This window comes from Cavia porcellus, unplaced genomic scaffold (assembly GCF_034190915.1).
Source record: "Cavia porcellus strain 051 isolate PalLab524CR breed Dunkin Hartley unplaced genomic scaffold, mCavPor4.1 scaffold_21, whole genome shotgun sequence".
In the NCBI taxonomy this organism is placed as follows: domain Eukaryota; kingdom Metazoa; phylum Chordata; class Mammalia; order Rodentia; family Caviidae; genus Cavia; species Cavia porcellus.
This window is the reverse complement of record NW_026947504.1, coordinates 28,008,241-28,023,915: the sequence shown is the minus strand read 5'-3', so window position 1 is coordinate 28,023,915 and position 15,675 is coordinate 28,008,241. Positions and strand designations below refer to the sequence as shown.

The 15,675-nt window shown below is 37.8% G+C and overlaps 1 protein-coding gene across 2 annotated transcripts in view; it reads right to left on the bottom strand.

Annotated features, from left to right (window-relative positions):
• Rnf17 (ring finger protein 17) overlaps positions 1 to 14,168 on the bottom strand; it is a 162,751-nt gene extending 148,583 nt beyond the window's left edge. Inside the window, exons 1-4 of one of the 2 annotated variants that reach the window (XM_063232466.1) lie at positions 13,869 to 14,166; positions 10,358 to 10,445; positions 3,028 to 3,076; positions 1,931 to 2,011 (exon numbers count right to left, since the gene is read on the bottom strand). In XM_063232466.1, coding sequence (XP_063088536.1) covers positions 1,931 to 2,011; positions 3,028 to 3,075 — 129 coding nt within the window. In that variant the 5' untranslated portion in view covers position 3,076; positions 10,358 to 10,445; positions 13,869 to 14,166. Of the gene's footprint in view, positions 1 to 1,930; positions 2,012 to 3,027; positions 3,077 to 10,357; positions 10,446 to 13,868 lie in introns of both variants that reach the window. The other variant, XM_063232467.1, reaches the window with a different exon arrangement.
• Between the last annotated feature and the right edge of the window lie 1,507 nt (positions 14,169 to 15,675).

Genomic DNA, 15,675 nt, shown 5'->3' with positions numbered 1-15,675 from the left:
GAAGACATACTTCACAGATGAAGAAATACAAATAGCAAATATACGTGAAAAAATATTCAATATCACTGCATTCGAGAGATGTAAATTAAAAGAACACTGAGATTCCATCTCATCCCAGAAAGAATGGCTTTTATCAAGAAATCAAGCCATAGCAAATGCTGATGGGCTGCAGGGAAAAAAAGAATTCTTCTTCATTTTTGGTGGAAATGCAGACTGGTACAACCACTGTGGAAATCAGTGTGGAGATTCCTCAAAAAACTAAGACTAGAGGTCCCATTCAACCCAGCTATTCCCTTTCTGGGTATTTTCCCACAACAATTAAAAACATTATACCACAATGTATGTGCATCCATGTTTACAGCAGCACAATTTGTAAAAGCTAGATCTTGGAAACAACCCAGATGCCTATCAGTCAAGGAATGGATAAAAAAGGTGTATTTATACAACTGAGTACTACTCAGCTATAAAGAGGGATAAATCTGAGACATTTATAGGTAAATGGATGCAATTTGAGACCATACGCATAAGTGAAATAAATCAGACTCACATGTGTAAGCATTCTATTGTCTCCCTAGTATGAGAAGCTGACAGAGTAAGTAAGATCCAAAATATACAATAGATATTGAGAAAAAAAATAGATATTGAGAAATAGGAAGAACTGTTTAAAAGAAAAGAGAAACTGAGATGAGGGGAAAGGAGAAAAAAAGGAAGGGAAAAGGAAAAAAATATATACACACATGGTAGATGGTAGTTACACCACTAATTTCTATTAGTTTACTGAAAAGAAAGGTGGTTATAGTGTTTGATCAATTTTTCATGCCTATTATCTCGTAATAGGAGCAGCTACTTTGAAAATAACAATATACAACATATTAACCAGTCACTCTGCAACTATCTTGTTCTGAAATTTTGTATCATTGTTTTTACTGTTTTTTCTTTTTAAAATAAAATTTAAGTTCTTCACCCCCCAAAATCCTGTTGCTTAGAATCTATATCTCTCTTCTCCAAGCTCACTGTTGCACAGGGATTTGGCCCAGGAGGAGGTATACTCTGAGTTTTACCTATACCTGATCTAGATGAGATTCTGGATGTAGAAATGACACTGGAATGGAATCTTATGATTTTAGGGATGTTGAGATATGGTGGATGTATTTTATGTTGAAAAAGATAAGACTACAGAAGCATCTGTGTGGGTTAAAATGTACCCCACCCCTCCCAGGCTCAAACGCTGAAGACTATCCTTAGTTGGTCACAGATTTTCTCTCACTACATGTGATAATTATCTTGTAACTATTTCTCAGCTCAGGAAATATTGTTTTCCAAAATGTCTTTCTTCTCTTGTATTCCTTCTGTGCTATTACTTTTATCAAATTTTCATTCCTTTTGAGAAAGCTAACTTATTACAGTGATTTCTGGCCAATCAAAAATGTACTTCCTTTAGAAAAGCAACTATAACCTCTGAACTCCTTAATTAAAAATGTATTGTTGACTGGTGCTCTTAGCTTCTTCTCTTTGTTAGTAAAGAGTTTATCTTTATCTAGGTAGAGCAGGGAGTAAAGAGAATAAACACCTCACTTGGGAGACACAGCCAACAATGGACAAACATTGGAAAGATGGTCTGCAATGCTTTTGAGACAAAATTATGCTCTGAGGAAGGATAAGTAATAGCTCCATTTCACTAGGTTCCTAACACAACAATGCTATAATGCTATAATCACAGCAGGGGAAGGGAGGAGTTTTCCATTCTTTAAAAAGGACAAGCACATGTCTATAATCCCAGAACTCAGGAGGCTAAGGCAGGGTTGCTGTGAGTTGAACACCAGTTTGAACTGTATAATGAAACCCTGTGCCAAAAAAGACTAAATGAATAAATAGGTAATGCTTAACTTTTAAAAATTCATTATTAGAATTTAATCATTCAAATGCTTACTTTTATAGCAATACTTAATTGTTCAAAATTATAGCCTGCAATCTTCAATGCTTCATCAATTTCTTCTGTAGTTTTAGTCTCCTGAGAGGGGAGCCACATACAAAATATAAGAACAGATGTTTGGATACATATCATAGTTGTAAAAACTTTAATCTACCATTTTGATGACATAAGAAATACAGATGTAGACATTCAAAGACAAGCAACAAAAATGATATTCTAATCCTGTTTACCATTAATCATCTTAAACTTTGGTTATAGCATTCTAGGTTATTTCTATAAAGATGTATTTTTTAAAAAATAAGATTATGCCCTGTAACTACCTTGGACAATTTATCATGTCAATAAATGCACATGTGCAGAACTATAAACAGCTTTTAAAAATATTATAATTTGGCTACACTGAGATATAAACGTGAAGCAAAAGATAGCAACATCACAGTGTTTGTTTCCTTCTCTCTGTTCATTAGCAATTTTAATAAAAAGACAATACTTCATCCAGGAGTATTTTGGAATTTGTTATATTTCTTATGTTACATTAGAACAATACATGATGTAAAAGCCAGGGGTGTGATTCTGTGGTAGATCCTTGCCTACTATGTGCAAGACCCTAGTTGTGTCCTTAGCACAGCAAAAAGCCCAAATATAACCAAAATCCAAGACACAATTTAAAGTTAGTAGAGGTAAGATTAGGTAAAATTAGTGTTCAACAACATCATGACAAGAACAATAACAAAAGAACAGTAACAAACTGTTAGAACTACCTACATACAAGTAAATACAGAGAACTTTTAAATTCTGTCAGAGGACTGCCTTAGGAAAAAAATAAATGTTCAAGAAAAAAGTTATCCGAGTGTCATCTAGAATCATTTAAATGAAAGAAAGTCAAATAAATAAAGTGGATTTATTACTCTACTTTTAAGCTTCTAAGAAAAAACCACTATATTTATATGGACCTTGAGAGATGAAAATTAAGTTACCAAAGGCAAAGCAAAATGTTTGATTTCAGTGTATTTCATGACCATTATCTTTCATACTGTCATTACACCTGATGAGCTCAAAATAGTCCTGTAAATGGAGGTTGAACCAACCGTTACCTGATCATGATCAGCCATCTTTTTAAACTCTGGAAAGCAGTTCTTCATCCTGAAAAATGCCAAGTACATTATTCTAAATACCACCATGAATACATAGTTTCAACGTACTATGATTTTTATTCCCTATCAAAAGTGATGCTTTATAACAGTATGTATGCTAGGTTTTCAATTATATCTGAGAAATGAGAGGGGACACGATTGGTAAACATGCTGTCATGTAAACTTAATTTTAATCAACTATAGTGCTTTCTGTTTACAGCACTGGGGATTGAACCCAGGGCTTCTTACAACATAGTTCAGGATGGAGCTGGAGATTTAGTTCAGTGGTGTAAGTGCATGTTTCTCAAGCACAAGGTCTTGAGTTTGATCCCCAGTACACACACACACACACACACAATTACAGGTTCAAAACAACAAAAGACAAAGCCAAACAATATAATTCAGGATGGCCTGGAACCTACTACAGAGCCCTGTCTGGCCTTGAACTCATGACACTCTCTTTCCCTCAAGTGCTTGGATTACAGACATGCATCCCCACACTAGGCCCTTTTTTTTTTTTTGTCTTTTTGTGGTTTTTATCGGTACCGGGGATCAAACTCACGACTGCACGCTTGCAAGGTAGGCGCTTATGCCGCTGAGCTAAACCCCCAGCTCCAGCAGGCCCTTTTTAAATTTTGAGTCAGGATCTGGCTAAAATGTCCAGGGAGGGTCAGAATTTGTAATTCTCTTATCTCAGCCTCACAGAGTTTTGGGATTACACGCATGAATCACCTTACCTGACTAAGAACCCATCTGCCTAATATCATGTACATATTGTGTTTAATTTTTTAGTAACTTCTTAATATTTTTGGTAGAGATGTTGATAATGACTGCATTTATCAAATTATGTTAATTTCATCAATTAAAGTAAGTACTTTCACACAAATTAATACTTCTATACAGAAATACCAGCTATTAAAAAATAGTGCTCCTATGCCTGGATACTTCACAAAAACATAATGAATTTAACTAAGTTAATTACGAAGATCCATTGTATCCTTTTATCTAAAGAGCCAGAATTTTTACTGATTTTTGTCCTTGTATTTTGACCTCAAATTGGCCAGCACACAGTGAGCACTTAGTGTTTCCTAAGTTAATCTTAAGCTAATGGGGTAAACTATGATACTTAAATATGTTATCTGATATAAACATAAGTCCAATTTTCAAGTATTTACTATTTTGAAGAGTGATTTACCTATGTTTTGAAAATATATTTGAATATATAAGCCCTTAGGAATTTACTACTCAATTCTTATTTCAAAATATTAAAGATACATCAGCAATATATTCAGTCAAGGCACACAACAATTAAAAACTACATAACTATGTTAAACTAAACTGTACTTCAATTATGGAGCAGGAGTTTCTAACATAAGCATGCATGGAGAATTTAATTTATAAAATGGTAATCTGGAATAAATTTGGGAACTGTCTGGTTAGTATGAATTTTTCAAATTCAGAAAAAGATGTTTCACTTGGTAACTCCAGTTAGATATCTTACGTATCTAGATAAGAGTATAATCTGTGAAGTCAGAAAATTTATACAAAATTCCAGACTATCTTAGGGGAAAGAAAAAAGATCTACCAACACTGGGTGTTCTTAACATGTAACAGTAATTGGCTAGCAGAAAGTAGGGGCTGGGAACTTTGATGGTAGGAGTAAGCTCTCTTGACTGGCCACAATTTTATAATTCATTAAACTCAGCCTACATCACAAGTAAGTTACTGGCTTGCCGCTGAGAACTGATCAAATGCTGGAGCCTCAAATTTAATGCAAATAGTTACTGTGTGGAAATAAGATCTATGGTCACTACTTACAATGAGACAGAGGGAAGTCTAATGATTTATTCTAGGGGTTGGGGGTATAGTTCAGTGGCACAGTGCCTGCCTGGAAAGTGCAAGGTTCTGAGTTTGATTTCTGCTACCAAAAGCAAATAAACATTTATTCTAATCATGCTACACAGAGCTCATGGAGAAAATGATTGGTGGACTACACCTACAGAAGTTGGAAAATATACTGATATTCAATATGCCTCAGTTCTCAGTCTGGTTCTGTCAACAATCAGTTGTGAGACGTCAGTTAGGTAACATGGTTTTCATCTAATAAATATTTATTACATGTGTCCTGCACCAGAGAGATAAAATGGGTGCATTCCCCAAAAGAGGTTTACAGATTTACAGGAGGAAAAACAAAAATAAATAATTAAATGAAATAAAAAGATAACACAATAAGCTAGACATGGTGGCACAAGTCTATAATTCTAGCGCTCTGGGAAGCTGAGGCAGGAGGATGGCAAGTTTGAGACCAGCTTGGGCAATACAGTGAGAATTTGTCTGAAAGGATGTAACTCACTACAAAGCTCCTGGGATCAGTTCAAAGTACTGCCCCCCACAAAAGTAATACAGTGATCATCTCTAGCTCAGATATGTTTAAAAAGATCACTATATCATGAAATATATATATGCCAACTCTTATCGTAGAATCTCCAAGTTTAGCTCTTTGAAAGACTAAAGCAGGAGGGCTGTAAAGTTAAATCCTGCCTAGGCAACTTAGTGACTTATGGAGATCCTATAAAAATTAAGAAATAACTGCAGTAGTAGTTCATTACAAAGACCCTGAGTTTAATCCCCAGTATCACCAAAAAACAAAAACACAGAAATTCAAATCAAATCTACAATTCTAAAGAAGATACTTGTAATAATACTTCAGACAAGAGAATCCCTAAATTATTATTTTCTTTCATAAACTACTTCTCAAACCATCTCTTCTCAAAGTCTTCCATTATATCATACCAGTGCACTCTTAAGATTAACCGAACAGTTAATTTTCCTCTCATCTAGCAGCAATAATTTCAGCTAAGATTGTACTGTCAGTCTCTTGTTTTAATTCATGCATTATTAACTTTAAGTAGGACAAACATTTGCTGCTGCTTTGGAAGCTAAACTTGCCAATCCACTAATAGCTAAAACAAATTATGAACTTAAAGAGGACTCTAAAACAACAGGTTAGAGACAAAGATAATGAATGACATGTTATTGATAACTCTAAAATTACTTTAGAAATACATACGTTTTAGGTTGCAATTTTTCCACAAAATAATCTTCCTCAAAATAATCTTCCTCTACTGGGTAGTATCCTTGTCTCATATTTATAGCTGTAGCAATCTTAAGAAAAAAATTCTTTTACAAGTCATTTGACAAATTCCACTATCCAGAATCCAAATAACTATTAAGTATTTGAGGTAGGAAGGTCTGTCTAATCAAAAATTTAGAACCATGGGGTGGAGTACTTAACAAGGAAATACAGGAAGGTATGGTGGTACATGCCTTTGAAATCCTAGTACTCTGAGAGACTGAGGCAGGGCCAGTAGCAGAAATTCAAAATTATTTTGAGAAATTTAGTAAGACCCTGTCTTAAAAAATAGGGGCTGGGGATGTGGCTTAATGTGAAGGTTCTGGATTCAATTCCCCAGGACTGCAGAAACAAAAATGATTTAAAAAAGAAACTTTTCTGAATATCTAACTGTAGCAAAATCAAAAGTGAGATGAGACCCTCATAGCTTGTCATTTAAATTTTATTATGGCAATTTTTTGGCTTGTTTTTGTTTCCTGCAAATTAAAAAACATGGTCAAATTTAATAAAATGTTTCTTTTATATGGCTTCTGACTTTCACGATATGCCTAAAAAGGCTTCCCTATCCAAGATCATAGATTTATTTGCACTTTTTCTAGTTTACATTTATGATGGTTAGATTGTAACATTTCTGAACATATGAGATTTAATAATATATATTAATTATCTATTGATGGGGTGACTTGTCCTTTCCTTCTTGATTAGACTTTCCACTAGACTAGATTTTTCTATTCTTTCTATATCTTATTCCAAATAAATACTAGGTAAAACCAAAACCAAAACCAAAACCAAAACTCTAGGGGGGCTGGGGATTTAGCTCAGCGGCATAAGCACCTGCCTTGCAAGCAGGTGGTTGTGAGTTCGATCCTCGATACCGATAAAAAAACAAAACAAAAAAAACCCCCAAAACTCTAAACTTTAAAAAGAGGTAACAATTCAGGAAATTTTTAAAAGAACTCTTCAGTAGGGTCAAAAGAGTGCATGTGATAAATATAAATACAGTCATTTGCCATGGCTAGGGTTTGGGGTGAAGTTGCATGGGACAAGTCATCTCCCAAAGTGAGAGCTAAAACAAAACTAGTCAAAATGATACAAAAGATTTATTACAACTCTAAAATAAAAACCATTATTTGTAAATATTTTGTAAACACTTCGAAGTATTATCCAAAATTCTAAAACTATTACATGTCTGGTAATTTAAGACCACTAAATATGAAATCATTAAGGCCTAGTTACTATTACTTATCTTTTACTTCAACATTAAAACAGGACAGACATGACACAGATGGTCCTAACTGTCTGTTCTTGGCACTTACTCATCCTCAACGACATTGCTGAATCTGTTGGGATCTTTCATCACATTGAGGGGTGGAGGGAGGCTCTTTTTTAAGCCTGTGGCATCTGAAGAATACCATGTCAAAAAAGGGAAGAGGGGACAGAAATTTTCCATAATAAAGGGCACAATTTATAAAGCATATAATTCCAAAAGGCTGTTTCCAATATGGACATGTTTTGAAACTTTCACATATTACAGTATTTTCTGTATAAACCATCTACACTCAAATGATGAAAAATTATTTTAATGGCCTAGAAGCTTGTAGAGAACCTTTAAATTATTCAGACTTCATTCTCACACAATCTTATGGGATATGTAAAAAAGGTTACTGAATAAGACTTTGGCATGATAGAGACAAAGAAAGGAAAAAAGAGGCCTTTATTGCAGCTCAGGAGGGCTGCAGAAGAGCGGCAAGCACCCTCCTGAGGGAACAAAGGCTTTTTATCAAATTACAATTGAGAGAGGTTTGGTACTGGATGAAGGGGTCATGTATATGTTGGACTGGAGGTCTTTTGGTGTGCATAGGGCTGGGGAGATTTACTGTTGGGTTGGGGAAAGAAGAAGGAAGTCAGGTAAGTTGTTGTTTCTGGCCCCTTCACCATCTCAGACCATTACCATGATGGTTTGGTGAATTTTACATGGGCAGGAACCCATCATTCTCATCTTTTGGTTGTTAGGGGTGACATGTCTCTATCTGGTGGCTACCTACTGAAGAGGGGTGTTGCAGTAAGGGCTGAGTCTTGGGACAACGGGTAGCTCCCATGTAGAAGCCAGTGCTATTTTTAGTGAAGGCTTATATTCTGGAATGGAGAAATCTTGAAAAAATTTAAAAATGCAAGGTGCTATAAAAAGGCAGGTCATTATTGTAATTAAAGGCCCCAGTAGAGGTAGGAGAAAGGGAGCCCATGATCCAAATATGTCACTTCACCAGGACCATGATGTAGAATACCCATAGCCTAGTTGTTGGTGCTTCTTATCTAGGAGTCATGGAGGTTTTTAATCCTGCCCATGACAATTCCTGACTCATTCACAAAGTAACAGCATTCTTCATCTAGCATAGCACACATGCCACCCTTTTCAGGTGTCAAGACATCCAGAGCCCAGTGATTTTGAAGTATCTCTGCTACTAGGCTATTTACCTGGTTTTGGAGCAAGTGAATGGAGATAGTTATATGTTCTATCTGTTGGTGAAGTTCTAGAGAAGATTGATAATAAAGATGCACTGACATGCCTATTACCCCTGCCCTGAGGCCTGCTCCAAGAAGGCAGAGAAGGCCCACTCCAAGAACTCAAACGTGAACAGTCTTTGTCATCTTGGTGAGCTGAATATCATACAACTGTTTCCATGGCCTCTTGGGAGTTTACTGCTAAGGCCAGAACTAAAAGGATTAAGGTGCAAGACCCTGTCCACTGAGGGGGAAGGCAAGTATAAGCCCCTGTCAGACACCCTATGCACCAACCCCAGGGTGGGCAGACAGCTAGGCTTTGTTTGGATGTGACACTTGGGTGTAGAAGGTTTCCCTTCTGGAGAGAATTCTTTGATCAAACAAACAGGTTGGTTGGCCAGCTGGGAATGCTACAGAGAGCTACTATTCCATCTCACAAGAAAGCGCTCATGCTAGGCTAACGAAGACTGCCTTCTAAGTTTTGTGTCCCCTTTGTGTAACACTATCAGAAAAAGCACTGGATACAAATCCAATCTACCTCTCTAGTGGCACATTAAAAATTTACATATTAAACTGCCCATAATTCCCAAAGTCTGGGAGACTAAGGTGGAAGGATCACAAGTTCTGCACCAGAATGGGCATTTAGAAACTAAGAGAGAGCCCCGTCTCAAAATAAAAGATAAAAAATGAGCTGGGGATGTAACTTTATGCAAGAGCCCTGGATTCAATCCCTCATACAAACAACAACAACAACAAATCTTACAAATTAAGCCGACTGTTTGGAAAATGTATAAATTACATTTATGTTCATAGTAAATGTAAAAGATATACAGCAAACTTTATTTTAAAAATTTATTTATTTAGAGATAGGTTTGAGTTTTGTAGTGAAGTGTGGCCTTGAACTCACTATGTAGCCCAGGCTAGCCTCAAACTCCGAGTAATTCTCCTGGGAATACAAGCATGTACCACCAGTGTGGCATAATTTGTATTCATTCTTGCAGATTGCTACAGTCTGGTAAATTTTAGTACCAGTGGAGTTGTCCTATACTTAGTATACTTACTTCTGAAGTAAATACTGATGTTTGACAGTTATTTTGCTTCCCTGACTTTTCATTGTATGGTGCTTTTAAATGTAAATTTAATGACTTACAGACTGAGGAACAGGGAGAGGTCAGAATTTGCATGGTGGTAGTTGTAGAATTTGCGTGGTGGAAGAGGCTGGGAAGGAGAGGGATTTGAAAGGAATATACCGCATTGAAATAAATAAAAAGAAGTCATTTTCCACAGAGGGCTCTAAAGAGTCAAAATATGTCACCAACATGTATGACTTTGGTCTTTTACTTTTCTTGATCACTTTGAGCAACCATGAAATAGATGTGAAAGTGGTTTATACCTACTTAGGCTTCTTTGCTTAAAGACTCAGCAGGAAAATAAGAAGTTCTTAGTTTTTCACTAGATGTTTCACTTCTCTAACATTTTTTACTTTTAATATTAAGCTGTAACCTATTCACTATGAAAAATTAAGCTGGAATTGGTGGCATATGCTTTGTAATCTGAGCACCTGAAAAGCTGAGGCAGGAGGCCAGCCCGAGTTCAAGGCCAGCCTGAACTACACAGTAAAACCAAAAAAAGGAAAAGAAAAATTATAAAACTTACTTCACGATCAGGGCATATAATTCCTTCTTCAGTTATTAACAAGTACAGTTCCCAAAAGTATGTCCACACTGAAGTTCCTGGTATTGACCTATCAATAAGATTTTGTTGTGAATTAAACTTTCCATACTTAATATTAAATCGACAGTAGTGATCAAAGGAAAAATTCAAAGAGGATTCTATTGTAAAGAAAAAAAACCGAGTTTTCTCAGAAATATGACTTATTACACAAAATTCAGGAGAAACTATGTATGTCACAAGTGTAGATAGAAGACCATATGGATGGCTTTCCTTGAATGTAGAATGCAATTACCTCCGCTTTAGCTAAACCTGGTCCTATCTTCATGTACTGATATGTACAGAGTTGGCTAAGCTAATTCCTTTTCCTTCAGTTGGCTAGCTGAGGTACTGATGTATATAACCTTTGAAGCCAAGCAATAGCCCTGTTTCCTTGCATCAATCAGTGTCTTCCACTAAATGGTTGAGTCCAGTGTAATGGCAAAGCCACTGCTCCAGGACTGCCAATAGGATTGGAGCCCCAAGATAAGAGGTTATGACTTCACAAGGCAGACAAAGTTTGCACAGCAGAACTGAAACACCAGCCTCCTATATGTTAAATGCTACCTCAATTATGTTACACAAGATTGGTCTTTCCATATATCCTCCCTGCATATTGCAGAGGTGCTTTCTGACCTACTAGTTATCCCAGGTCACATTACTCATGCAATTTCTGCCATTCTCACAGTCACTCATCCTTGAGCCATGGCCTTCTTCATGAATTAATAAATTCACGGGTTAGGTCCTGGGCTGAGGCCTTTGTGCCATGAACCCTCACCTAGATTGGACTCATGTCCCCTTGGCTGCCCTTAAATGTAAATATGTCTTAAGTGTATTCTCACTGTGGGTTGCAGTGGAGGTAACAGATTGGAATTGACACACCAGAATTCCAATAACATTTCCATGGGATTACAAAAGGGCTGAATAAGGAGAGAAAAATTGGGAAAACCAGGCGTAAGTATGTAATCATTCAAATAGCTAATTTGTATCTGTATCAATATGAATTTGCCATATCTTTTTTTTTGTACCGACTAGAACTCACAACCTTGTGTTGGCTAGGCAGGCACTATGCCACTGAGCTGTATCACCAGCCCTGAATTTGCCATATGTTAAAATCACACACAATGTTCTGAAATATTTTATTTGGTCTTCATAAATATCATAGCTAAGTAGAGTGGGAATAATATATCAAACCTAGAAATGAAAAAAAAAATACATTGGCTTTGGCTGATCAAATGCTGACAGATTCTAGTCCAGATTCCAAGTCCAGTGTTCTTCCAACTTGAACATACTATCCTCAATTGATTGCTATTTCCTATCCTGTGAAGAAGTCATGGAGGGCTAAAATGACAACTGCTCTCTTATAACAATCAAAGATATTACCAAAGACAGAAGCTAATTATTACATACACAAGATCCATCTAAAGATCATTTTCCAAACTTAACATTTATAAAAGGAAACTCTACAATCATTTTTGAAGACCTTATATTGACTTAAATGCATTATGTAGATTTTGAGGTCTATCATAACATTTGTTTTAGTTAAATAACTTAGAAGACTGCTGTTTTGGTTAAGTATGGTAGTGTATATGTGTAATTCCAGGTACTCTGGAGACTAAGGCAGGAGGATTGAAAGTTCAAGGCTATCCTGGACCATTTAGTGAGATTAATTTAAAAATAACAGTTGGGTGTGAGTGGTGCACACCTGTAATCCCAGCACCCTAAGAAGCTGAGGCAGGTGGATCACAAGTTGAATCACAGCTAGGTAATTTAGTGAGACCCTACCTACCGACTCTAGGGGGGTGGGGGGAGAAAAAAGAAAAGAAAAAAAGATCTGGGGATACAATTCAGTGTGAAAGCCCTGTATTCAATTCTCAGTCTTGGGCTAGAGGTGGGAAATATTGCCATTTTAAAAGAATTGTTTTTGCAAGAAAACTAATTTTAAAAAAGTAAGAAAGTCAGACAAAAATCAGTCACGTTTTAGTAGCAAAAAAATCAAGAATTCTTGGTGAATTACAATAATTGCATTTATTTTTTAAAAAATTGTTCAAAGCCTTACAATTTCCAGACAACTGAAATATCTGCATCTTGCTTACAACCATGCTATTATGCCCCATTTAAATTCCAGAGTTAACAAAAAACACTTAACCTTTTTCACAAGATTTCCAAATCTGTACTAATTAAAATAATCTTATGATGCACCACAGTCTACAAAGTACTAATTCTGTACAAGGAACTATTATTTTAATTATCTTCTAAGTGTACTGTACTCAAGTAGATGGAAGCAGTACTGCTGTTAAAAAAAGTATAATTAAGGCGTGGGGTTTAGTGTATTTGCCTAACATGCACTGAGGCCCTGGATTCTATCTCTAGCTCCACAAAATAAGAGGTGAAAAAGAATTTTATTCTACAAGTATTTCTTTTTAACATGTACATTTTCTGTATAATAGCAGCAGTGATCAAAACTCAAGAAGAGAAACTTGGCTGCCCACTGAAAAAACAATGTTCTCTACAAAGGTTTATTAAGTTCTAAGTAGAGTCCACCTTGAAAAGATTGAGAATTGAATCACTTTCACTTTGAAAGTGTAAGTATTAGACAGGTCAAGTAGTAGCTCCAAGAGTTTAGATACAATTACACATTCTATCAGAAATACTGTCCAGATCTATCTCTAACGTACTTCTGGTGATGTTTAGAACTTGAACATGTGTTTTCAATACATCGTAAATTAGCAGGTCAACAAGTGTGAAATGAATTTTCCCCTAACCTATAGAGATTCACTCAATCATGCGAGTGCACGTACGTGCCTGCCAGTTTGTCCCAATATTCTCGGAAGCTGAGTGGGTTTGTCCAAGGTCAAGGCCAGCCTAGACAACTTTTTAAAGACTTAAGGAGACTCTGCCTTCAAGTTCTACAAATGGCTACGGATGTAGCTCGGAGTAAAAGAGCCCTTACCGAAGATCACAGCCGACACACACCAAACACAAAGAACACAGGTGCTGTTGTCCACACGGTGTCTAAACCAAATTGGGCCATAAAGTGCCAGAGGGAGGCGCTATATTTTCCACCCCAAAACGTTTCACGATAATTTTATCTGTTACTTCTACAACTAAAAGTACCTTTTAAAAAACCTAAGTTTTAGTCCTTCCTGACCTCGCAACAATGGAAAATTTGCAAGATTTTTAGTCTTTTCATTTTTGTTCGACAGAAATGAGGACTAAGTTCTGGTTCTGTTGGGAGTACAATGAATACTGTTAACAAAGCTCATCTGTATGGTAGGCCAGAAGAGAAGGTTCTGGATATTCCTACATCTACCCACCCCGGAGGTCTACAAGGTCTTCGAGACTTGAGGGCAAGGAGAGTGGGCCCGCGCCTTGCTGGGAGGCTTTTTCTCCCGTCGGGCCCACACCTCGCAGGCCTCCAAGACCAGCATGGAGGCCGCCCGCCATTGCTCCTTACCGGAAGTTCTGCACACGCTTATTCCGCAGCGAGTTCACTGGACCTCGGTAGTACCCCACGGCAGGCGCTTACTCTCCACTTGTATGTAGGTAGAGGAGGTGAGCCCAACCCTAGTTGCTTCTGCCGCCATCACAATCTCCTCAGGAAGTGAGGACGTGCGCCTCGTGCAAGTGCCAAGGCACTTGGGCCAGTGACCAATCACTTGCGACCTGCTGCCCAGACAGCCAATCAGTGGACCAAGGGGTTAGAGCCCAACCCCGAGGTTGCCCCCCGGCCCTGTGTGTGGCTGAGGGTCAGGCTTTTTCCGTTGGTCTAGAGCACCTGCGCGCCAGGAGAGAGCCCCGAGGCAACGCGGGGCTGGAGGCAGATTTACTCCTTAAGTCTTTCCTCAGTCACAACCTTCATCCTTAGTCAACTGCGATTCACATTGGCTTATTACTTGGCTTGTAGGTGACTTCTCAAATAACAATTCTACCTAAAAGCAATCCCGCGTCTCTCTTCGGTGCCTAAACCTGTGCACTGGAGATGTCGAAAGCTCCACGAAAAGCAGTGGCGGAGAAACCACTGGAGCTTCTGTGGATGAGGCTCCATGAACAGGTTTGGCAGAAGGGCTCTGAGCAGGACTGATGCTCAAGCTGAGTAAGCCAGAAGACGCTGTGCTGGATGAGGGCCATTGGGAATGCTAAGGACTTATGCAAGAATAGGATTTTATTTGAAAGGTGTGGAGCCCTCTACCAAAACCAGAACAACCAAACAAAAAACCTGTTATTCCGTGTTCTCCTGGGAGTTGTTTCCAAGTTTTTGGGATTTTGAACAAACAATTGAGCGGAACACTCAGGAGTAAAAAGGGTAAGATTTATTAAAAGAGAAGCCAGCAGGGCCGGGGAGGCAGCTTAGTGGCAGACTGCTTGCCTAACATGCACGGAGCCCTGTGTTCAATCCTCCGTACTCAGGAGAGCTACGTCAGAGAAGGCAAAAGTTAGCTCCTTAGACTGAAAGCAGGCTCCGGAGAAGAGCTCACTTCCGGAAGGGGCAGGTACTAGATTCAAATAAGGTCCCGGGATGAAGAGAACCCAAGTTGGGAACTGACTCAGTCCACCCATCGCAGGGGGAGTTTTTGACTCTACAAGGTTTTTAGAGGAAGTATCATGACGTCCAAAAACTGACGTGTGTGTGTGTGTGTGTGTGTGAAAACTGCAATGCAAATAACAGGTTGGACAAGGGCATGGATTATGTACTTTTGAGTTTGTGTGTGCCTCGGTTTTTAGAGGACAAATTGACCTTTAGCTTTTGGCTTTCTGATATTTTGTATTAATCTTGTTGGCACTTGATATTTTGACGTAGTCATCTTTGCTCTGTCTTGTTTTCTTACAGTGGAATGGGCAAAAAAAAAAAAAAAATCCAAGTTCTTGTGCACAAAAAGGAAAGAATTGCCAACCATACGCCTTGTAGTAAGTAGCTACATATATTGAAGAGTAGTAGTAAGAAGAGGCAGAAGAGCAAAAGGAAAGAGGAGGATGAGGGGCTCCCATTAATTCACACTTCCAGTGTTAAGGGTTAGACATCTTTAACTCCAGGTATCTCCCATTGAGGTCAGAGTCCTTTAATCCAGTGTCTCCCATGGTGGTCAGATGCCTCTGACTTTCTGTTGTATATTTGTCCTTGTCTACCTTCTACTTAATTTCCCCCTGAGAGACATAGTTCCTCCATAATTCACTGTTGAAGACCAACATTCTCAATATTTCAGAAGTGCTACTTGCTGAGTATGGGGACTTTGTCCCTACCTGTATGGGAATCATAGAACACT